The 23,765-nt window shown below is 37.2% G+C and overlaps 1 protein-coding gene across 2 annotated transcripts; it reads left to right on the top strand.

Annotated features, from left to right (window-relative positions):
- Nucleotides 1–373: 373 nt before the first annotated feature.
- LOC126368962 (mitochondrial uncoupling protein 4-like) lies at nucleotides 374–23,711 on the top strand. 2 transcript variants are annotated; one of them, XM_050013227.1, is made up of 7 exons: nucleotides 374–675; nucleotides 11,801–11,945; nucleotides 12,549–12,625; nucleotides 13,208–13,403; nucleotides 14,743–14,919; nucleotides 17,073–17,295; nucleotides 20,356–23,711. In XM_050013227.1, exons 2-7 carry the CDS (start codon nucleotides 11,846–11,848, stop codon nucleotides 20,528–20,530), a joined length of 948 nt encoding a protein of 315 aa, XP_049869184.1. In that variant the 5' UTR covers nucleotides 374–675; nucleotides 11,801–11,845; the 3' UTR covers nucleotides 20,531–23,711. The 2 variants fall into 2 exon arrangements, with proteins under 2 accessions (XP_049869184.1, XP_049869186.1); XM_050013229.1 differs by lacking the exon at nucleotides 374–675 and adding an exon at nucleotides 6,636–6,734.
- The last annotated feature ends 54 nt before the right edge of the window (nucleotides 23,712–23,765 follow it).

Genomic DNA, 23,765 nt, shown 5'->3' with positions numbered 1-23,765 from the left:
ACAGGTACCTACCTAGTTGAAGCGTCTCGACTTATACAGACCTACGTATTTCTGCCTGTTTTTATGTTACAAATATGTTTACGTCTCTAGGTATTCTGCAAAATGTAGGTTACAATATTTGTAGTTTACAATCAAGTGCCATTAAGTATCCTAAAATGGAGTTGTTTTGCAACAAGCCAGTCAACTAGAACGTGACGATCACACTGCAACTGTTCAATGAAAGTATCCGCGAAACTCTAGTCTTGAATGAAATGACGTCACTGCATAGTACACAACCGTATGTAGCTGTACTATGTACACCTACTACATTTATATAGATGATTGGGTCTTTCTTTCGGGCGTCAGATTATGCTGGCTGTATAAAATAGTCACAGCTCGGTTGCGATGTGAGTCGGACGCTACTCCACGCCACCCGTGCCTCCGCGCTCTTTCGCGCCTCGGCCCCGCTCCACCGCGGATTTGGGCCAAGAACAATCTTCCATCTCTATTCAACATACACTCAGTACATAGCCGCTTCTCGTTCAGTCATTTTCTCCGCGCTCGCGATAATTTGATGTAATCAGTTCAATGTTTACATGTCTGTGGGCTGTGTCAATAAGGTGATGAGAATACTGGGAATACTCTTCGAGTTGATAAGCATCGGTGTGGCGGGACGAAGCAGTCGTGGATTGACCGGTACTAACAACTTATCAATGACCATTCAATCACCAGTTTACTACACATACTTACCAAACGGCATACCTATTATGTAATTATTTTATTTGTCATCATTACGTTTAGTGGGAATGTGGACTTTGATTCACCGCCGATTATGGGCTATTTATGTTATAAAACTTTCCTGTGTACAAAAATACACCGCATGCACGTGTCATATCATAACAACGTCTAAATTATTCGTATTTGCAGTAAATAAGTATAGGTAGGTACCTAAGTCAGTTTCAACGAGTGATTTTACTTCGTTTCTTCCAAATCCATAACGGCTAATCGATCTTCAATTCTCTATCGAACCACATTGGAACTGGAGCGTAGCGTAGGAGTAAACAAACACTACCTGCGGTTATTTAGGTAAGGTCTGGCTGGGCCCAGGAGTGAACGAAATTGGACATGTAGTCCGTTCCACCTGGGTAAGAAGGACCTACCTGCATCATCAATATCCAGTGAATGCCTGCAGCGCTCCCCATAGAAAGATTTGCATTTCTGTTTCATTTGGCACTTGATTCAATCAAACAAACCTACAAGAAAACTATCGTAAATGGACTATCGAATCGATCGAATACTACTAACAATCGTAATAAATCAAAAGTTAACGATGCCGCGATATAAAAGATATGGAGCAAAACAATTTGATTACGATAAGATGTAGATAACAATTGCAACTACTCGTTAGTAATAAGTACCTACCTATTCGAAGGTCATACGTTCCACGTTTAATATGTGAAATGGTAATAAAAACCTCCCTAGCCTACGTGGATAGCAGCGGCAGGACAGAAGCTCAGGTTGAGCTGACAATGAGCTTCAACCTGGTACACAGGACTGCCAGCCGATCCACGAGCAAGAGACCGAAGACCGGGGGCGAAACCCTGAGACTTTAAACCTCAGTAATCGGGCGCCATGCAATAGGAAGCTTATTAGAATACCTAGCATGTACATACACGTGCTATCATGCAATATGTCATACAAGTGCATGCTATATAGGAATGTGCCTATTTATAAGTGTTCTAAGGTGGGCTGGAAACGAATAAAATAAAACGTATTCAGCTGCTTGCCATCCTAGGCATGCCGTAAACACCAATACAACGATTGTGTTGTCTTGTATCCTTCCTATCATGATGGACTGTTAAGTATTTATGGCCAATAAGCTGACTGTTTGTCACCATACACCATCCATCTGAGGACTCTGTATCAAAAGTGGCTGTAAGGTCTGCCCCATTAGGGATCACAGTTCACAGGCGTGAGTTTATGTTACGAATTACGATATTACTTAGTGACATCGTAACAAATACTAAGGGGATGATTCAGGTCATGATTCTCAGTTAATATCAAGTGGAATTTTCATGTTTTTTTAATTATTTTCAATTCTATACTTTTGCGATAGAAAATTCCACTTGATATCAATTCAGAATAATGAGCTCAATCCTCCTCAGTATTCGTTACCATGTTACTTATACCCCGTACAAGTACGTACAGGTCGCCATAGCGACACCGTAACGAACACTGAGGGGGATTATTCAGACCATAATGTCACTAACAACCTGGTCAAATTGCAATCTTTTTTAGATGATGATGAATTACTTTAATGTTGTTATTTTTAGGCAAGTTCTTCCCTATTCAGCTGGTAAGGTTTGCTCTATCACCTTACTGTGTCACCTTACTTATCACCTGATTTCCGAGTTGGCACCACGAAGATTTATTTTAAGAAACCATTCAGCGCGTGATGTGATAGGTACCTAATTAACCTACCTATTCGCATATAAAAGCAAATTGTACTGCACGTGTATGACAGGAGCTGCTCTACTTATCAGCAAGTGAGGTCAAAGTGATATGACGGCGTTTATCAAAACCGAAAGTACCTACGTAGTAACATAAGATAGCATCACGCTATATCCCCGGAGAGAGACTCCTTGCCAGCTATGTTTAAGTCCCATGTAATACGGTGCGAGCCTATTGCCATAATTCAGTGTTAAAAGCCCGAGCCGGATTTCGAACCCAAAAGTAAACCATGCTTTCCCCGAACAGAGCTATCGCGGAGATATTACACCGTCCCGCACCAAATTGTGATAAATGTTTTCTTGCCACTTGTTGCCTGAAAGAAATTGCTGTTTTAAGTTGACGCGGTTATTTTCATAATTAAAACACATAATAACGGGTTCTTACCGTGTTAGAAATAGGGATATGAGACTACCGATATTTCGACACTGTTGCAAGTGCCATGATCACGGGATGACTGATGAGATTGGAGTAAGAACCCGTTATTATGTGTTTTAATTAAGAAATTGCTGCTTAGCAATAAGGCCGGATTGTACAGTATCTTTCGTCCATGTGTATAAAACTTGTTTTGTATGTCGTGTGCAATAAAGTATATTTGTATTAGGACGTACTTGTAGGTACTTACCTCCCTACCCCACTGTCAATTTGCCCACTTCGCCCTTCCGGGAGCATACAGATTGCAGTACAGACATGAGTCGATGATGACACATTGTAATAACAAAGTTTATTTATTGACGTTAGAGATGTTTGGATTACTGTTTTGGCCGAATAGTCGGCCTTAGAAAGACGACTAGTCGGCTAATAATTGTCAAGCCACTACTTTGAAGGAAAGTACTTCTGAAGTTGTAAATTTACATGAAACTTTGGAGAACGTATGAGCTATTTTCTTCTATCGTGTGGGTTGTGAGGTGAAGTACTAACCTCATCAACCCTGGTGTCAGGGTTACTATTGAGCCGCCAAAGACCCCTGACATGGCTCATGTAACGACTACTTACTTAGTACGTCAGAAAGTAGTAACAGGGCCGACAGGTTAACGTGCCTTCCGAAGCACGGATCATCATAATTTCGGAAAATCAGGTGATCAGCATGTAATGTTCTGACCAAACTAGATATCACAAAGTGATTTTTGTGATATATCCCTACCGGGATTTGAACCCGGGACCTCCGGATCGTGAGCCCAACGCTCAAACCACTCATGTTCGTTACTTATAGTAATCGCTATTTATTGCGAAATACACGTATTTCTTATTTTTTCTACTCCTCTACTTTAATCTGGCATTTAAATAACCAAAAAGTCTAATATAAGTACATACATAATTAAACTCTTTGAAAAAGTGTACGCTCTATGGCCTATAAAAGCATTGTTTACAAAGTGTAACTGTACTATAATGTCGCCAAAAAAGCATTGTTGTTGTTTTTTTTTTTTTTGACCTGGAAACTGGCACCTTTACTTTGTTTGGTGCCATAGATATACTATAAAAAAAAGTATACATTTGCCGCCATTTTCCCGCGCGTTGGAAAATAAATTGGAAAATTTTTGTGTTTCGTTTAAAATTACGTCGTCGTAGAAAAAGTATTGTATGCAACGTTGTATAACTAGGTCAAAAAATGCTCGCGGTGTCTCTTATTGCGATGTTCGCCAAGGCTCACATCGCAACTCACGCCACTCGCATTTTTTGACCCTTCTTATACAACTGTTGCATAATAGTATTTTATGCAACAGTTGTATAAGAAGGGTCAAAAAATGCGAGTGGCGTGAGTTGCGATGTGAGCCTTGGCGAACATCGCAATAAGAGACGCCACGAGCATTTTTTGACCTAGTTATACAACGTTGCATACAATACTTTTTCTACGACGACGTTATTTTAAATGAAACAAAAATTATACAAAGAAAAATTTTATTTATAAAAATTATTTTCCAACGCGCGGGAAAATGGCGGCAAATGTATACTTTTTTTTATAGTATATCTATGGCACCAAACAAAGTAAAGGTGCCAGTTTCCAGGTCAAAAAAAAAAAAACAACAACAATGCTTTTTTGGCGACATTATAGTACAGTTACACTTTGTAAACAATGCTTTTATAGGCCATAGAGCGTACACTTTTTCAAAGAGTTTAATTATGTATGTACTTATATTAGACTTTTTGGTTATTTAAATGCCAGATTAAAGTAGAGGAGTAGAAAAAATACTATTTTCGTGTCGTTTAATCTGATTGTTGTGATATTATTAAAATGAATGTTCACTGACTTCTCAATTGGAGTATTTTCAGCTTTTGAAGTTAACATATTCAAAGCCGACTTGTGGTCCGTTGTGCCGACTTGTCACCGACTATGATGTAGGCTGACTAGTCGGCTACGAGTCGGCACATCTCTAATAGTCATTCATTATAATCTAGCAATATATTGGGATTGTGACACTGTTATTTATGCGGCGACAACTGAACGTTATCTAAGTAGGTTCATAATGGTTAGATTAGCATGTAACGTATCCGTTTCGGCAATATTACAAGTAATATCTAAGTAAGTACATGAATATAAAAAATAAACAAACCAATAGTCCTTCACTTCAGTCAATTGTGATAATTTACGTCGAGCGCACATTGGCACATAACACATTTTAACTTCAGTTAGTTAAGGCAGTATAAAGTGTCACTCGTTGCGTGAAAAACTGTGTAACTGAAAAAAGATTAGGAAATACACAATCCGTATTCTTTGGATTACGTATCTAGTCGTAAGTATTTAAGAGTTTAGTGCTATCAATTTTCAGTTCCCTTATTCGGCGACCAAGGTTTCATAAAAAAAAACACTAAACAATTCGTTTGTTTGTTTCTTTGTATACTTTTTATTGCTTTAAAATATAAAGGAAAACATATAATTTATCGTTAGATAAATCATAGGCGAGCTTATCCCTAATTGGGATTTCTTCCAGCTAACCTTGATTAATTCCAGCTAAACTTAATTCGTTCTTTTGTAATATTACCTTTTGTAATATTACCTTTTGTATATATGTCATACATACACACACTCACACCTATTATACATTACACACACTATCAAACTTCCAAAATTCATATTTCATATTTTTTCATATTTTTTCATATTTTATAGAACGTACCTCAGTTACTGGGGGGCTTCCATATTTTTCTCTTTTTCCTCATTTAATAATACATACCTACTTGTTATACAGATTGCCCTAATTATGTTGCCAAGTTTTGGGCCGATACAATTTAGTTTGCCATCGACACGATAAGAAGAAGATGTTAAAAGTAACCTGTACAGATAACCACGTCTCAGGCCTAGCCTAGTGTATTTTGTATTTTATTTTTCTGTATAAGTAGGTTCATCCATCTAAAACAATCGCTTTACTCGACGAATCGATTGTATTATGTTACATGATATTTTAGTACGTCGTTTCTAATTAAAAAGTCGTGAATGTGAGACGCAGTGACTTATTAGTTCATCAACACTTCATTGTTATCTGGAAGTAGATTAACCACTCATCTCATTAACAGGTGTTAATGAGAGTCATTTATGACATCAAAATGGTTAAAGACATCTTCTCGTATTCCGTTTCGCTTCCCTTAGCGTCAGTGTTAAATATGAGGCCAACGCCGCCGCCGTATTAACCAATCCTATCGAATACACTGTAACAATAGTGTAGTATATACTTATTCTTATAAATAGTTTTTTTTTTATAATACCGGAACAGTACATTCGCGGATTGGGTTACGAGCCAAGGACAAGTTTAAACTTAGGCGAGACTGTACAACTCCACTTACTACTGAGTGGGGGTCTCCAAAATTAATTATACGTACTTACCTCAATTTAAAAAATTTCAGTAGGTGTATGTTTCAACACGATGTTTCCGTCACCGTCATATACCTTTGTGATATGATAGAACATCAAATTTAAAAATTCTCTGATTTATAGTTTGTTTCGAGATGACCTTACGATGCGTTTATTCAACCGGATTATCATAGCATAGAAAAAATATATCATAGCAAAAGCTACTACTGCTAACTATACAAAAGAAAACCACCGTAAAAAATAATATTACGAGATGTCATCGCTTTGTCAATAAGCCACTTTGTACTTTGTTCGGACTCAATTACTGCAGTTCATATAACTAACTAGTATCTATAGTAGAGTACAAACCTCATATATATAAAGTCGTCTGTAACTAGTTATCAGTTGCCATCTGTACTCCTCCCACGAACACCGTCTGTGACTAACCGCTGCTGAAAAGGTACAAAGTTATATTTTTCATTTCGTAAAATAAAAAAGACTTAAAAAAGTTTGAAAGAAATCTGAGCGACTGGATCTGTGTTCAGAGTTTGTTTGATAAATGATTAAAATCTGTTATCCATCACATGTCATGTCATGCATTTGTTGTTGGTTTAGCTTTAATCTATTTTATAGTTTGCCATAACTTTTCTGCTATTCAAAAGTGAAGCAAAAGCATACTTTGGAATATGCGGTCCTGAGCCTTCTGGACAATACTATCTGTACCATCTGCGGCCAATTTACAATAAGTCACATCATCCCCCTAGCATTATCCCGTTTTTCACAGAGTCCGCTTACCTAACCTGAAGATTGGACAGGTCCGGTTTTTTACAGAAGCGACTGCCTGTTTGACCTTCCAACCCGCGAAGGGAAAACCACCCTAATACAGATTAGGTCACATACTTCCGAAAATGCATTTCTCGGGACTGTGGGTTTCCTCACGATATTTTCCTTCACCGCTGAGCACGTGATAATAATTTATAATCCAAACATTGATTACTTATCATCCCTCGCTTGTCGTTTAAAGTACATACATACGAATACATAAACTCACGTCTATTACCCACCGGGGTAAGCAGAGACTGACATTCCATTTGCATCGATCCTCACATACTTCTCTTGTTTCCTCCAAATCATCAATCGTTAATACAAATACAAATCTTTATTGGTAACGTAAGCTACATGTCATTGGTACGTACATTAATTAATTGTATACATTATTATAGGAAAGAAATTTATTAAAGTCATAAAATATGTTCTTAAATAACCACTCTTTTATGAGCTTTTTAAAAGATTGGGTGGACGCTGCATCCTGTATTTCCGGTGGCAAGCGATTATATACAGATGGACCCTATTATATAAACAGATTGCTCGTTAAAAGTGGGATTATTGTAGGCACCTTCGTTTTCGCCAACATTTTCTGGTGATACTGCCAACTCCTACTTTCCAGCTACTGTCCATAACATAAGTAGGTAGGTATAACATACATACATCCATCCGTGATCCCTTATTAATGACCACGTAAGCGTACAACCACTCTTCATACGAAGTCTTAAAATGGACATAATGAAATGAACCGTATGGGGACAGACTGACAGGTGACAATGTGTAACACCTGTTAGTTATAATATGGCTTCTTGCTGGCTTAACGGACATCCTTTCACATTCTGTGCTATATAAAACTTCATTTATTAAACTAAGGAAAAGAAATAGAATAGGCAATGTTAAGTTGGGTCGGACATGTAGAGCGGATGAAGGATAATAGGATTACGAAAGCGGTATATAACGCGAAGGTTGTCGGTAGGACTGGCAGAGGAAGACCTTGAATGACGTACATTGACCAAAGGGGATGCCCTTAGAAAAGGTTTAGTACGAACTACTCTGAACCGGCGTGCGTGTATGAAACGATTGATGAATGTGGAGGAAGCAGGAGAAGTATGACAGGATCGAAGCTAATAGAATTACACTTTGATTATTAAACTAAGGAACTCTAAATTCTGTACCGTGTACAAAAATTTGTAAATACCGGCTTATCTCCGAGAAAGGAAAACAATTTCTGGGCCTGTTTAATAAAACTTACAATTGTAAATTACAATGAAAATTTGATGTACATTGCGGAGTGTGTGATCACGAATATTTTGCAGTTTCATATTAGCTACGTAATGAACACCAAATTGTCGTTGTAATTTACAATTGTAAGTTTTATGAAACAGGCCCCTGGTCTAAAGGCGCGCATTATTGAATTTTTAGAATTACTTATTTTATTCTCGAATCTTTGAGATGAGCAAAATATGTTAAATATTCTTTTAACCATTACCCCTGGGATATCACGGGATTTCTGTAAGACTATCTAACTTTTGGATTCAAAAAGTCAGTAAGTAGGTATTTAGCTGTTCGTACTTATACAAAAAATATAATTACGGTCTGTCGCATTTTTTGCTAAAAGTCGGTACACGATTAAATCTTTTGTAGACCTGTAATGAGTTGTGTTTTACAGCAAATTACAAAAGTGGTGGAATAATGTATCCTATCCATTTGTCCGGCCAAGTAGTTAGAAATCGCTTTAAGCGATAAGGCCGCCATTTGCCATGTACTTAGTTAAGAGACTTTTTGTAATTATTTCTTTTTATTTTGGTGCAATAAAGTGTATTTGTATTTGTAGTTAATGCCGTCTGCGGCTAATATACAATAATTCACGTCAAAAAGAACTTAAAATTAATTAGATAGTTACAGAAATAACTAAGTACCTACCTAGCCATTATCTGAAAGTTTGACAAATGTTAAATTATTGTATTCGTAACGGCCTCTATGGTCCAGTGTTTGAGCGTTCTGCTCACGATCCGGCGGTCCCGAGTTCGAATCCCGGTAAGGACAAATCACTTTGTGAACCCAAGTTTGGTTAGGACATTGCAGGCTGATCACCTGATTGTCCGGAATTAAGATGATCCGTGCGAGCGCAGGACCGATCGTTGTGGAGATCCTTGGGGGAGGCCTATGCCCAGCAGTGGGCGTCGTACGGCTGATGATGATGTGCTTCGGAAGGCACGTTAAGCCGTTGGTTCCGGTAACTACTTACTGATGTAAGTACGTAGCCATTACTTGAGCCACAACCCACACGATAGAAGAAGAAGAAGAATTGTATTCATACGTTCCACTGCTGGGCACAGGCCTTCGCTAAAGGCCTTCCTCTTCATTCGCCAGAGTATTGAAGCCAATTAGTAATTCTGTAGCAAGGGGTTAGACTTTTAATCGAGATCAATGATGTTGTTATGTGATTTTTATGTTCTGATCTTATAACGATGCATAGCTACTCGATTTTCGACAATATGTCCAAATCTGATATATGTCTAACACTATAGCCTAAATGTCACATAGATAAACACTGCTAAAGTAGCTTACTTTATTTTTCTTGGATTATTTGCTAACATTGTGAATGTCTTGTGCGGGATTATTTCTCTGAAACGTGTCAGAAGTTAAAGTAGGAGGGACATGTTTAATGTTTACAACTTAGTCATGTTGTTATTTTACATGTAGATAATTAATTGATGTACTTTACACCGTTTCCTACGAGTTTAAAGGTCATTCTTTTATACCTATTCTATTTTGAGGCGATGCATTATGTGGTACGTATTGCAGTCTATTGACACCTATTGATTAGTCATTAAGTTAATGCGATGGTTCGCATATAAATCGATGCGTGGTGCAATACTCGGTTTGTCATCGAACTTCGGTATAAGTTAGCTGTCGTGTATGTGACCCACTAGGGTCGATTAATTCGTTCAAATATTAGACGACGCCCTGAGCCGAGGTTCGCGCCCAACTGGGCACCCTCAGGCCTGTTGTCTTAAACGTTGTACAGGGGGAGAGCCTTCAGCGCTCCCCATTTGTCCGGCCAAGTAGATATTGCCATCTGTGGCAAAACAATAAGTCACGTCAACATAACAAAAAGGTATACATACTTTTTAGGCGCATTACATAATTCACTTGCGTAAATAGGATTACCAGCTGTTGTGTTCGCGTCTTTGAAGGAACATCAAGGAGTAAGGTACCTACTCTCAAACCCAAACTATTTGGTTACTTGGCGACTTCGTTTATTACTTTGTGCATCGTAATTCCTATCTACTTTACCGATAATTTCTAACCAATGAGCCCAACTTACCGAGCTCAATACAGTGAAATAGTGACATCGCATCGTATCGAAAGCTTTGAGGGTTGATTCAGATGATGATTCTGATTTGCCAATAAGTGTATTTTCCGTCTCTAAAGTATAAAACTGAAAATATTTAAAAAAATATTTAAATTTTTATGATTTTTCCGACCGGAAATTCCACTTGATATTTATTTTATTTTGAATTCAGAATCATGCGTTCGTATTCGTTACGATGTCACTAACATTCTGTACAGTAAAATTTGTGATTAGTTCAGTAATATTATAATAAAGATAACATTTTACAATAACCTCAATTTTTTATCCTTTTGCCCCAATTTTTCCCATTTAAGATCATGCTACCATGAGCAGGCTAAGATCGTAAGACCATGCTGCCTAGTCCTAGAACTAGGCTAGGCTAGACTTACATAACAATAGTCTCAATGCGCGTTAAAAATTAGATCTGTTAAAGTACGTAAGCTAGTGTTGTGACGTTCACTATTAGCATAGTCGATATTAGGTCGATCGATTCTTTTCTATGCAACAATACCTATAAATAATTGTATTGCCGTGTTTACTTCTTAGTACCCAACTACCTAGTGTCGCGTCTAGGTGACATATGTATGTAATAAAGTATCACCTTGACCTTTATTATCGGTTATCGGACGAAGCAAGATTATAAAAATATTGCTTACGTCAAGTGTGTGTGTTCTGTGATATTTCTAGCAAAATGCCACTCAATTTAATAAACCTTATTTGACTGAAACGTCTTCTTTTCACTTTTACTAAACAAGTACTAAATAGTATTTAATTATAAATTTACTTACTTCAGAAATAACACTAAATAAATATCTACTTACCTAAATAAAAAATATTGATTTTCATTCGAATCATTATTAATATATTTTATAAGTTCTATCCTGTAAATCCCGATTTTTTGAATAGGCTATTAAAATCTTTTTAATATTAGTACGATCTTTCAACGATAGATTATATTTCTTGCAATCTGGCTGAATTTGACAGAAAAAATATGTATGAAAACCATTAAATTGATTTAAGAATGAAATTTTCTTCTTCCATTTTCAATTTAATATTTTTTGAGCTGTTCCATCCAGTATCTAATAAGATTTATAACAAAAGAGATTTGTAAATATTTGTCTGGTATAATTTCGATAAACGTACATTTAAACGATTAGAAATGTAAAAAGAGATTTAATTAAAATGCTTTCTTTCAGCAGTTCCATCTAGTACCCACATAAATAATAAGATTTATAAACACAAATTTTGACATCATAGGTATAATTTTAAATAATTAAAATCTTACTGAAATGAGGATTAGTTTGTTTTTAAAGCTCTTTATAAGTTTTTTCCTTTGTATTCAGGTATTATGGGCTCGTCGGCTGTGGTGGCCAGGTGACTAAGGAACCATGCCGCTGATTCGCAACGCTGATCACCCCGCGGCGAAGGCTTCAGATGTGTGTACTCGTTATGGCGTCGCTGTACTCGGGGCGTGGGCTGCTGAAGGAGGTAGGTACAATGTGGTCTTTTTTAGTGTTCAGCAGGCTTAGCACCGTAATCGTGCGACTCTTTCTCGCTTCGACATACGTCACCCGTCACTCTCTCACAGTACTGCACAGAAAGAGACAGGATAATCTCTGTCGCGGCGAGAAAGAGTCGCGTGCTTACGGTGCTAAACCCGCTGAACTTCAAAAGGAAAAACGAAACCCTTATAGAATCACTTTGTTGCTTTAAATACGCTAAGTTAATTAACCTTACACTCTCTTCTCTCTCGTCTCTTTTGTAACTATTTTCTTTTATTTTGGTCCAATAAAGTTGTATTAAGAAGCTTATATATTTTGCATCTTTTGCAGTGAAAAATATAAAATAATATCTTCATCATCACTAATTTAAGAGCCACGCTCTTGTCGGTGTAGCATTCTCTATTCTTGTCTATCAAAGGCCAATTCTTTCACTTCGTTATAAACCCGACGTTCAACTTCTCTTTAATCTGTTCCATGTAAGCTCTTCTTGGTATTCCCCTTCCTATCTTTCCTTGTTGTGTTGTTTCGTTTCTTCGCGTGTTGCTTCCCTGTTTAAAATAATATCTTATCTTGTCTTAATTATTTTCAGTTACATACCCGTTTGACCTGACCAAGACGCGGCTACAAATACAATCAGAGGTGGCTGCAGCTAAACATGGATACAAGGTCTGGATGCGTATCCTTGTGCTCTTTATTATGTAAAGTGCTAACTCTTAGGTATAACTGTCCCTTTCGTTCGTAAAGGTAAATGGCGATTAATGAATGTAATGACAATTTAACTACTTTCCCGGACAAATGGTCCAATGGGGACCATTTGGAAAGTAGTTATTGTCATCTGAAGCAAACCTGCAATAAGTCACGTTAAAAAGCCCTTCGATGTTCGCATTAAGAAGGAGGAGGCAAAGTGTTTTGTGCGAATTGGTAGGTCGGTAATATAGGTATCGAAAACAAAAGGGAATAATAGTATTTGACCACCTACTCAAATGAGATACTTATTACGAAACGTCAAAACGAAGTTTTCTTTGGAGTTTGTTTGCAAATACTGTCCTGTGACGTCATCAATAAATGCGGTCAAACGTCGTACTCATTGTTACTTAATTCATACATAAAATTCGAAAAAAAGTCGAAATGTAAAGTGAGATTGATTTTTGATCATTTTAGACTGGCTTCTATTTCTAGATTAGCATTTTATAATTTATCTTTGACCCAGTCAAATACCCTATTAGGCATTTAATCATTTTCTTCCAGCTAGAAAACAAGGGTATGATCACAACAGCAGTGGGCATCGCCAAGACGGAGGGGGTGTTGAAACTTTGGACGGGGCTGATGCCCATGTTCCAACGCCACGCTATCTACTCCGGCTGCCGGCTCATCTTCTACGAGCAGTACCGAGAACTGGTGAAGGATGAACAGGGGCAAATTTCGCTGGCGCACTCCTCTATAGGTGAGAATTCATTTATTCATTCATTCATACAGGGTGTTTGTGACATCGTAACGAAAAGTTTGAGGGATAATTCTGAGTTGATATCAGGTAGAACTTTCTGACGCAAAAGTATTGAACTGAAAATAATTTAAAAAACACACTAACATTTTCATGAATTTTCCGATTGGAAATTCCACTCGATATCTTCATTATCAACCTCGATATGTGATGTGTGTATGTGATATGGCCTTGATATCAACTCAGAACCGTGGTCTGAAACATCCCCCTTAGTCTTCGTTACGATGTCACTAACACCCTTTATATTCTATAAGTATTAGATGAATCTAACATTATACATACTTAAACACAAAAAAATGCAGGAAATGCTTTTTCGGAAATAACCTAACCTAACTTGTATTGGGCTTGTTTTCCCTTCGCGGGTTGGATGGTCGGACAGGCAGTCGCTTCTGTAAAAATCCGATCTGTCAAATCTTCAGGTTAGATAAGTGGCACTTGTGAAAAACGGGATAATGCTAGGGGGATGACACAGATAGACACAAACTGTCGTCTACAAAACCTCGTAAGCGCATTTTTAACAATCACATTTGTATTTTTATGTGATTTTCTTCAACAAACCTCGAAACACACGGCTGGTTTCATTCCGGATAAAAATTGAGACTACTGACAAGTTAGGTAAAAAGTAGTGTCAATTATTGTAAGGTTTTGTGAGTAGTTTAGCTCCGTTTTTTCCTCATTGAGCGCTTATCGCTATCAACCCAGCCTCAGCCGCTTTCCACTGACATAATCCTCTTATCTAGTTTTTTTATTTACTCCGGCCAAGTAGGACTGACTATTTTATCATCTAAGAAGCAATTCATCTAAGAAAGCAATATTGCTATTTGACATTTGTTTGCATTGCGCACTTACTTTTATAAGCGCAAATGTCAAATTTCAATGTGGCCTTTGATACCCCCAAGTAACAGTTATAAATGCACAATGGGTGGTACTTAAAGAACCCACTAGGGTCGATTAATTCTTTTAAATATTTTTCCTCTCAGACGACGCCCTGAGCCGAGGTTCGCGCCCAACTGGGCACCCTCAGGCATGTTGTCTTAAACGTTGTATCGGGTGAGAGCCTTCAGCGTTCCCCATTTGTTCGGCCAAGTAGTTAATGCCATCTGCGGCAAATCTACAATAAGTCACGTCAAAAAAAAGATACTTAAAGAAGCTTAAAACTAAATGTATAACCGATCGGTTTATCCATGTATTACGATACATAAAAGAGGACTCGAACAATCAATATAATTTACAACAACCCAATCAAAATGCGACAACGTAACATACTTTCGAAGTCCACCAGGCGGGCTGGCGGCGGGGTCGTTGGCTCAATTCATCGCGTCTCCCACCGACCTGGTGAAGGTGCAGATGCAGGCTGAAGGCCGGAGGGTGCTGCAGGGCCACCCGCCACGGTTTACCAACTGTCGACAAGCGTATACCAAGATTTACGCTGAGAGCGGCCTACTTGGGTTTTGGAGAGGTGAGTGTTTATTTATTTAAAAGGTACACACAACAGGGAACAATCATGAGATAAAAATAAAGGGTGACAGATGTAGGTAATAAATAGATTGTTATATGTTAGATTTATTTACTTAGATACTTAGGGTGGTATTAATAAACTAATCTCAGCTGAGACTGCCCTCAAGATCATGCTCAAGTCCTTGTTTTTATATAAGAACTGTCACATTGACATGATCTTGAGAGCAGTCTTGAAGCTGAGATTAGTGTATTAATACCACCCTTAGATGGAGAGAGAGTTTTGGCAACCCCAACATTAAATATATATTTTTATTGCAATGACAACATTTAATTTTGTCGCGTCACTTCCGATTTTCTTGTGCTGCATTGAACTACTGTTTGTACGAATTTGTATTAAATTCAGTGAGTTTTGGCACTCTGGACGTTTTCACCTGACATCCTCATCCACAGGCAACCGCCCTCTATAGTCGCTAGGAACATCACACCCTAATCCGTGAGAGAGAGGTAACTCTAAACAGAAATGAATATTATGCATAAACCTCTGATGAGAATGGAAGGAATCGAAAGTGGTGTGTTAGGATCTTAGTAGGTAGGTATAATTCCGTGGTCTCTGCCTATCCCAACGGGAAATAGGCGTGATGTATGTATGTAGCGCGGTTAACACTCAGTTACTAATTGGTATTTTACTCGTATTTACTGGGTTTTTACCAAGCAATGGTTATCATGAGTAGGCAATTAATAAACGTTACAATTCTTTTTCACAAGTGCAAGTTTGCAAATGGGCAAGGGGCAGGTCCTGATGACCTATATTACAGGTTTTTTAACTTAGTTTTTTTTTTGTGTGGGGAAATAAATATTTTTCATTTCATTTTATTTTCATTTCGAGTAAATCGTTTACTAAAGAACTTACTGTGGTAAATTCAAAGTTTGTCTGTTTCTCCTAGCTCACGTAGATATAAGAGAACGAAAATAGTAAGCAAGATAGTTAATATAACTTGGTGTAATCTGGGTTGATGAGGGTCACAGAGCGCGGGTGTCGATAACCCGATTGCCCGACCCGTCCCACAGTCGTCCTTCCTTTTAACCGCAGACCACGACAGACTGACTCTTTTATTTTTTATAAATTACTGCATGTATTTCCAATTACAAAAAGTTCGGAGAAACGCGCGTACCGCTTATAGGAAATAGGCTCGCCCCCTTTTAAATGGGAGTCAAGTCAAACATAGCTAGCTAGGAACAGGTGTATAAGTACCTCTGCCTATACCTTGTTATGTTACACATATATTATAGTTATACCTATACTCGTAACCTATTTATGTTATTTTCAAGTGAAGTGTCTATTCCAAGTTAAAAGTAGTTTATAGGCTTTCGAACCTCAAAAGGAAAAACGGAACCCTTATAAGATGACTTTGTTGTCGGTCCGTTTGTTCGTCTGTCTGTAAAGACCTTTATTGTTTTACATTACATAATATCACGTCTATTCATAGTGGGGTAGGCAGAACACAAAATTCTTGCAAATTTTTAGACATAGCACTTTCGCCCAAACATACTATTAGGTCCTAATTGGCGAAATATGCTATTAAACCCTAAGCACACCCCGGACACTCCATTCAAAAAATTACCGTGTGCGTAAATGCGTGTGAGACACAGTTTGCGTGCTCTCGCTCTCCCGCTTACTCCTTAGCGGCTAACAGCCATTTAAGACAAAACTCAGAGGGGGTGAAATCGGCGCACGATACGAATTGGTGCGGAGCGGAGAGTTATCATTCTATAAGTAGTATTATTCTTTATTCTAAGCCCTAAGTCTCTTAACAATCATTCCGAAATGCCTTACATACTCATTATGATTTCTTCTACGTCTCACGTATAATTGTTGATTGTTCTCGAATTATACTAAAACCATAGAATAAGGAATAATACTACGTATAGAACGGCAACTCTTCGCTCCCCACCAGCGTCAGAACTAGGTTTACCTCAACCCCCCTCGAACATAGTTTAGACTTTAATCGTATGGTGTCAGACGTCACACACACAGATGCGCGTGTACGATAAATTCAATGTGTAGTGTCTGTGTAAAACGAGGTTGTTTGTATGAAGTATCAGGGGTGTGCTATAACGTTCCCTTCGCCATTAACATAAATATTTCCATTTCAGGTGCAATACCGAACGTTCAAAGAGCGGCTCTAGTCAACATGGGAGATTTAGCTGCGTACGATTATACCAAAAAGTTTTTAATACGGGAATTCAACATGGCTGACAATGCCATAGTGCATGCATTGGCGGCATTTACCGCTGGATTCGTTGCCGCAGTACTGGGTACTCCTGCGGATGTGATGAAGACGAGACTCATGAACCAACCTGTGGGAGAGGATGGCAGGTAAATATAACCCGCTCGTATATACAATGTCATACATAAACTACCTCTATAATTTTGCGATGGAAGTATTTACTTCATATTAACTCAGAATAATGAGCTGAATTATTCCCCTCAGTATACGTTTCGATGTCACTTACACCTTTTACGTCGGTACGGGTAGCCATACAAGTACGTATGGCTGTTAGGTACGTTAGACAAGTTTACCCTCAATCAACCGGTGGGGGTAAACAGCACACTACACCATGCTGCTCCAATGCTGGTTGCTGATAGACGTACCTACATATTATATATCTCCTTAAACTTAAGTACGTAGTATATTCTCTATTCTATAACTTGAGCCTAAGGACTTAGAGTATCTATACTTGATACGATACATTAGAAGCTTCGTTATTTCGTTAAATACCTATTTGTCTGGTGTAATCCAAACCTAAGTTATGAGAGTTCTAAAAATCGGCGAAACGTTTCGAGATAAGGTAGGTAGTGTCCTGCCCTTGCGGTTCGATTTGCTCGTCTTGGCGGGGGCACTACAGTGCCCCCAGATTAAAAGTTTCTGAAAATACTTTAAGTATTTACTTTTAGGGGTTCATTTGATTACGTCAGAACACTGGTAAATTCAATCAAGTTGAAGTTTCCATTAGGACATCAAACGAAACACGTTACGTTGTTTAAAATAATCTGTCAAGATTAGTTTGACAGCACAAAAGAAATGGATGGAAAAAGTATACCTACACTGTAGTTAGTTAACGAATGAGCGCCCATCACGACACAATGGCTTCATTGAAAGCGGCAATATCCATTAACCGAGAGATTGATAGGCTTCTCTTCCATAAAGTACAAGACTGGTTCAATAAACTCTCATGGCCTATAGAGAAATGAATTTTATCGATCTTACGTAAAACATATCCACATAACGTCGCAGTAAAGTGAAAACCACGAAAGCGCCTTTCTGAAAAATTACATTCTATTTAATATGCTTTTCTTCAACCTCAATTTCTTTCAATTATTAATAAAAATTATGAAAATTGAGACCACAAAATTTAATTGAAAATATCTTGTTTATTGCGTTGCGAGATTTTGTTAACAAAAATCACACCCGAATGTGGTAAATGCGTTTTCAAAAAGGTGCCTACTTGGTTGACACTACTTATCAGACGACGATAAACAGCCTTGGCTTGCCCTCAATCAACCGGAGGGGGTGGAGATATTCCAATACGCTGCTCCACTGTGGTTGGAGAATCGGCTTTAGATATGTAACATTGCTAAGCTGACGCATGTCAAGGCCTTGCATATGTTATGGACGGCAGAAAATCAATAACACGTGTGATAGACAATGTTTTGGTGCGCTATTGCTATCAGCTGTGTTTTAAGTAAAGCGTAGGTAGTAGATATAGTTAGGTATGTAAGCGTTTTAGGGTCAAAGTAACGAGGTCAAAGTCGCAACGCGCAGGCCCGTCGCGCCCTGCTTTCGCTTTAAATCGGGACGTTAGTAAGTAGGTGATTTGGAACGTCCCTGGACTGAGGAGAATACCAGAAACTATCAATTTAATTTTCTGGAATCTTCCTAGACATAACAACAAACATAACAAAGCAACAGGGCTGTTTCCCCGGTAAAAGTGTATGTGTGCGTCATCCTAGATATAGGTACCTATTTATAGTTAAAACGTTTAGTTTTGTTGCGTTTCGTTTGCTTGTATTTGCCCAAATAATACTTACCTACGTAACTACGAAATAGAAAAGATCGGTTGATATTTCTTTATTAATAAAATATTTCAACACCCAATTATTTCCCAGTCGATTTTCATAAAAACACTTTATTCCTGTGATATCCATCATTTCTTAATACTTAACTTCTAAATGTCAGTTTCTTAAGAGTACTTACTTATATTTGGAAATATAAAACTTTAATTTCCTACCAATCAACATTTACATTGCATACTTATATCTCCAATTCAATCGCTATATCGCTCCCGTACATTTCCATCGCGTAATGAGGTTCCATTTCACTGTTCTATCTAGATGAAAACTCGAGATTGATTGAGTACTGTTCCTGTCTCTTTCCTTCGTATAATGAAGCGTTATCTAATTTATAGTAGGTGCCTACCTCCTACGAGTATCTCATTACCATTGTATATAGATAGCATAAAATGCTACCTTACGGGTCAAGGTTATACCTATAGAAAGAGAGGCGAAAGTACCTAGATACTCTCCTCGTAACGTCGAGGAGACACAGGCTGCATGATAGGTAAATACAGATATCATATTTCGAAAATGAATAAACACTTGATAAGTCCGTGATAGCCCTGTTTGGAGAACGCGTAATTTACATCGTAATGTCCCTGGTTTGAATCCCGGCTTGGGCTCTGAATTCGATCTTATGAGGAGATCATTGATATCGCATGGTTTCCACGATTTGTGCCCAGTTAATGACAACATGGGACTTAAACATAGCTGGCAAGGAGTGGATGTACTACACTTCCCTGCCTACCCTTTCGGGGATACAGGCGTGATGCGTGTTATATAACACATGCATACATGCTGTTATATGAATAAACACATTATATCACACCAAAATTAAATAAAGGAAAATCGTGAACCGTGATTCTTTCATTATTTATTCGTTTCTATTCACATTCGAATTTTAAACTGATTGTACGTAAACACGGTGTTAAATGTCACTTACGCACTTAATTAAATTATCCTACATTCGTAAAGTAATAGTACATACGTATATTCATGCCCGGATCCCGGATCCCCATATTGGGGTGGGCAGAGCCTTAAATTATGTAATCCGAATATAAATTGCAGTTAGTTTTGATAAGAACTCCGATGGATACGGTGAACCTTATTGTAATGGTTCAACGTGTTACAAAGGAGACAATTCCTCTGTCAGTCATGATATATTATGACTTCAAGGCTGAACGTGAAGGGTGGAGGTTCGGGTTCGATTCCCGATAGGAACATTGTCGTATTCACTTTGTGAGACTGTCCCTTATTTGGTGTGGACTTTCTATGTACATTATATTGCTCATGACTGTACAAATGTGTTTTATGGCATTGCAGGGGCAAAATGTACCGCGGTATGATCGACTGCTTCCAGCAATCTGTGAAGAATGAAGGAATATTGTCTCTTTATAAAGGATTCCTCCCACTTTGGATGCGGCTTGGACCGTGGGCGCTGATCAACTGGATAGCCTTTGAAAACATCATGCTTGCTTTAGGAGGCAGGACATTTTAAGGTAATTTTTCACCGACGTAAACAAGACAGTGTAAGATGACTATTAAACTAATTAATTCTTAACTTATTAGACGATTATTATTGTTGAATCTATCTCCTTAGCGTTATCCCGTTCACAGGATCCGCTTACCTAACCTGAAGATTTGCCAGGTCCGGTTTTTTACAGAAACGGCTACCTGCTCGAACTTCTAACCCGAAGGTAAAGCCAGCGCATTAACCAGAACCACATTTCACATTATTATTGTTGAACATTCAAAGATCATTTAAAAAATGGAGCATCTTCTTTTAAATTTAGTTTATACCGGGTTCTTACCGCGTTAAATCAGTGATATGAGACTTCGAACCAGCCAACAGTTAGGTGACTCTCGGCTCACGAGTTTGCTGTAAACGTTTCTAACGCTTAACCTTTCTTCTTTGATCGACATCAGAGAGGAATTATTTGTATTTTTTTTTTGTTTATAGGTAATACATAATAGTGTCTTGTCTAACTTTGTCTTGTTTATCGCCAGTGAAATATCGTTTACGGTTACAACTACTACTTTCAACGTAACATGATTAGAATTACAATATACCTCACATTTCTTTCGTACTAAGTTGTTCACCGTTAATGCGAAAGAGACATACCTATATTTCGTCTCTTTCGCTTTAAGCGAAGTACTATATCTCTGTCCTGCTGTCATTCTAAACATGCTACGTTAAAAGGAGAATTAGTATGCGAAGCCTTGCGAGTAGACTAATACCCTGTACAATAGCAGTTAGATCTTTGTACTTAATGTACGGTACCTATGTAGGTTCCTAAGTTTCACATATCGCACATCTAGTTCTTTATAAATGTAATTTTTTAAATTTTACAGTAGAGCGCTTTAACGATTTTTGTTTTGCCATATCTACGTTAATTACTAACAAGAAACAAGAAACAATAAACATTTATTGAGAAGCTGTGTAGGTACATACATGCAGGTGTCAAACATTATAAAATTGTCTCAACAGCATGTCCATGTCGGACGTACAATATTACAAATAATGTCAGTATTGAGCATCAAGGAATTAAGTAAGTACCTAATATTTAGTCACATTATAAACATTTGTCAATTTTAAATATCATTGTTCAACTTCAACTTTATGGTTGTATGGCAAATATCATTGTTGTTGAAAATATTCATTCAAGTCATAAAATTCCATATCAACTAGCCAATTTTTTAGACGTTTTTTAAATGTCTTACCCTCTAACAATTTTATTTCGGTGGGTAAGTGATTGAAAATTCGAACGGCTGATACAAATACACTTTTATATAATACTGAACCGTTTGATGATGGAAGATAAAAGTTATATAAATATTTGGAACGTAAGTTTTCCCTAACTGAACATTTCTCTATAAAATATTCCTTATGATTTTTTACAAATGTACAAATTTCCAAAATGTAAATACATGTCAAGGTTAGTAAGTTGTTAGTTTTAAATACATTTCTGAGTGATTCAATTTGGTACTTTCTATAAATTATCCGTATACATCGCTTCTGCAAAATAAATATTGATTTGACGTTTACAGAATTGCCCCAAAAAATTATTCCGTATGACAGTATGGGATAAACAGTGCCATAAGTTAAATCAATTTCAGATTTTTTGACATTTATGACTTTTAAGTACTAGATGTGCGATATGTTTACTTAAGGTACCTAAGTGTCACTGTGTAACTTAATCTAGCGGCGCGCAATGATGCTCGCTCTGACCTAATAAAGTACAAAAATTTGCGACTTTAACATAGTAATGAATTAATACGAAACTTGATGAGCGGGACAAATATTAAAACGGCCATCATTGCGTGTCGCTGGTTTAGTAGTTGTGTAAAAATAACTATATTATTACCTAGCCTGCAGATAGGACCAGAGTACAATAAAGAACAATTTGAGAAAAACAGCCAGTGTCCTTACTAGGTATTAAGAATTTGTATAACAGCAATATTCCCATTTTGGGAACATTCCCAGAAACATCGTATCACTAAGTACAAAACAAGATATGGGCAAGTCTGACTCCAGATGGATTTCGCAGTGTTTCTGGATGTTTAAATACCTACAGAATAATATACAAGTACTTATAGGTAATACGAACTATGGTACAACAGCGACAAATAATTAGTAATGCACAAAGAAATAGATTTTATTTTTGTTACCTATTCTTTGAGTCAGAAAGTAATCAAATCAGCAAGGCCATGATAGCTGAAAGCATTTTAAAATAAGATCCAATTAAATTGGACTATTAATACTAAGGGATTATACTTAGAAAGGGCCAATGAACTTATGTTTACCGTAGTAAAATTAGGTAGATAACTTATTATTGAATAGTTTATTAGTGTTGGTTGATTTGATACATGATAAGTAGTGTCATTATTTAGTATCGGAGACTATTTTATACTTAAACGTATAGCAGATGACGGATTATATGACGGGTGACATTTTGTGTGGATTACGCATACAAATCTACAAAAAAATATCTTTTTTTGCCGTGGAAGATTCTATGATTATGCGTACTGTTTGGCCACTATTGTATAGAAACCTATTTGTTACATGTACCTAATCATAGCAAACAAAATAATCATGCGGAAGGCAAGAGGGAAACCACTGCCCTATTTTTCCCTAAAAGTAGTATGGAGAGTGCTACACCGACAAGAGCGTGGCTCTTAAATTAGTGATGTGACCAAATCATACCATTAGGTACTTACTAATATAAATTTTGTAGCATTGGCATACTTACCTGTATAAGAAATATAAAAATAGCTTATATAATGACTATTGTCAGGCAGGACAGTTAATTTTCTATCTATACTTACTGCTGTCATGAAGCAATGTTTAATGAGATACTAACTACAAATATTTACGATCGACTGTTCATCATCTGCGATGCGCTTTAACAGACAATAGGTAATTAATATATATAAAATGTTACATACAATAGCATAAATCATGCTACATATTTTATTAATAGAAAAATATGGACAAATCAGAAGCATAACAAGTGGACTCAATAATCATTAATTAAGTAATCTGTACTTACTATGTACCCATTGTATAAATTTTTCTTTTGCGTTTTTTAGTAAGCTAAATTATGAAGACATGTTGAGAATTGTGATGTTGAATAATGTGATAGATGTTTTAAATAAATAATTTATTGATTGTTGAATAACTTTTGTTTTATTTATTAGAGATACTTACCCGTTGCCTAAGTCAATAAATTCGC

Source organism: Pectinophora gossypiella, chromosome 8 (genome assembly GCF_024362695.1).
Source record: "Pectinophora gossypiella chromosome 8, ilPecGoss1.1, whole genome shotgun sequence".
Classification (NCBI taxonomy): Eukaryota; Metazoa; Arthropoda; class Insecta; order Lepidoptera; family Gelechiidae; genus Pectinophora; species Pectinophora gossypiella.
This window is presented reverse-complemented; position numbering and strand designations above follow the sequence as displayed.

Coding starts and splice junctions, on each gene's coding strand:
- LOC126368962 (XM_050013227.1), top strand. CDS start 11,846: ATGCCGCTGATTCGCAACGCTGATCACCCCGCGGCGAAGGCTTCAGAT. Junction 11,946..12,548: donor GGCGTGGGCTGCTGAAGGAG/GTAGGTACAATG, acceptor AATTATTTTCAG/TTACATACCCGTTTGACCTG. Junction 13,404..14,742: donor GCTGGCGCACTCCTCTATAG/GTGAGAATTCAT, acceptor GAAGTCCACCAG/GCGGGCTGGCGGCGGGGTCG.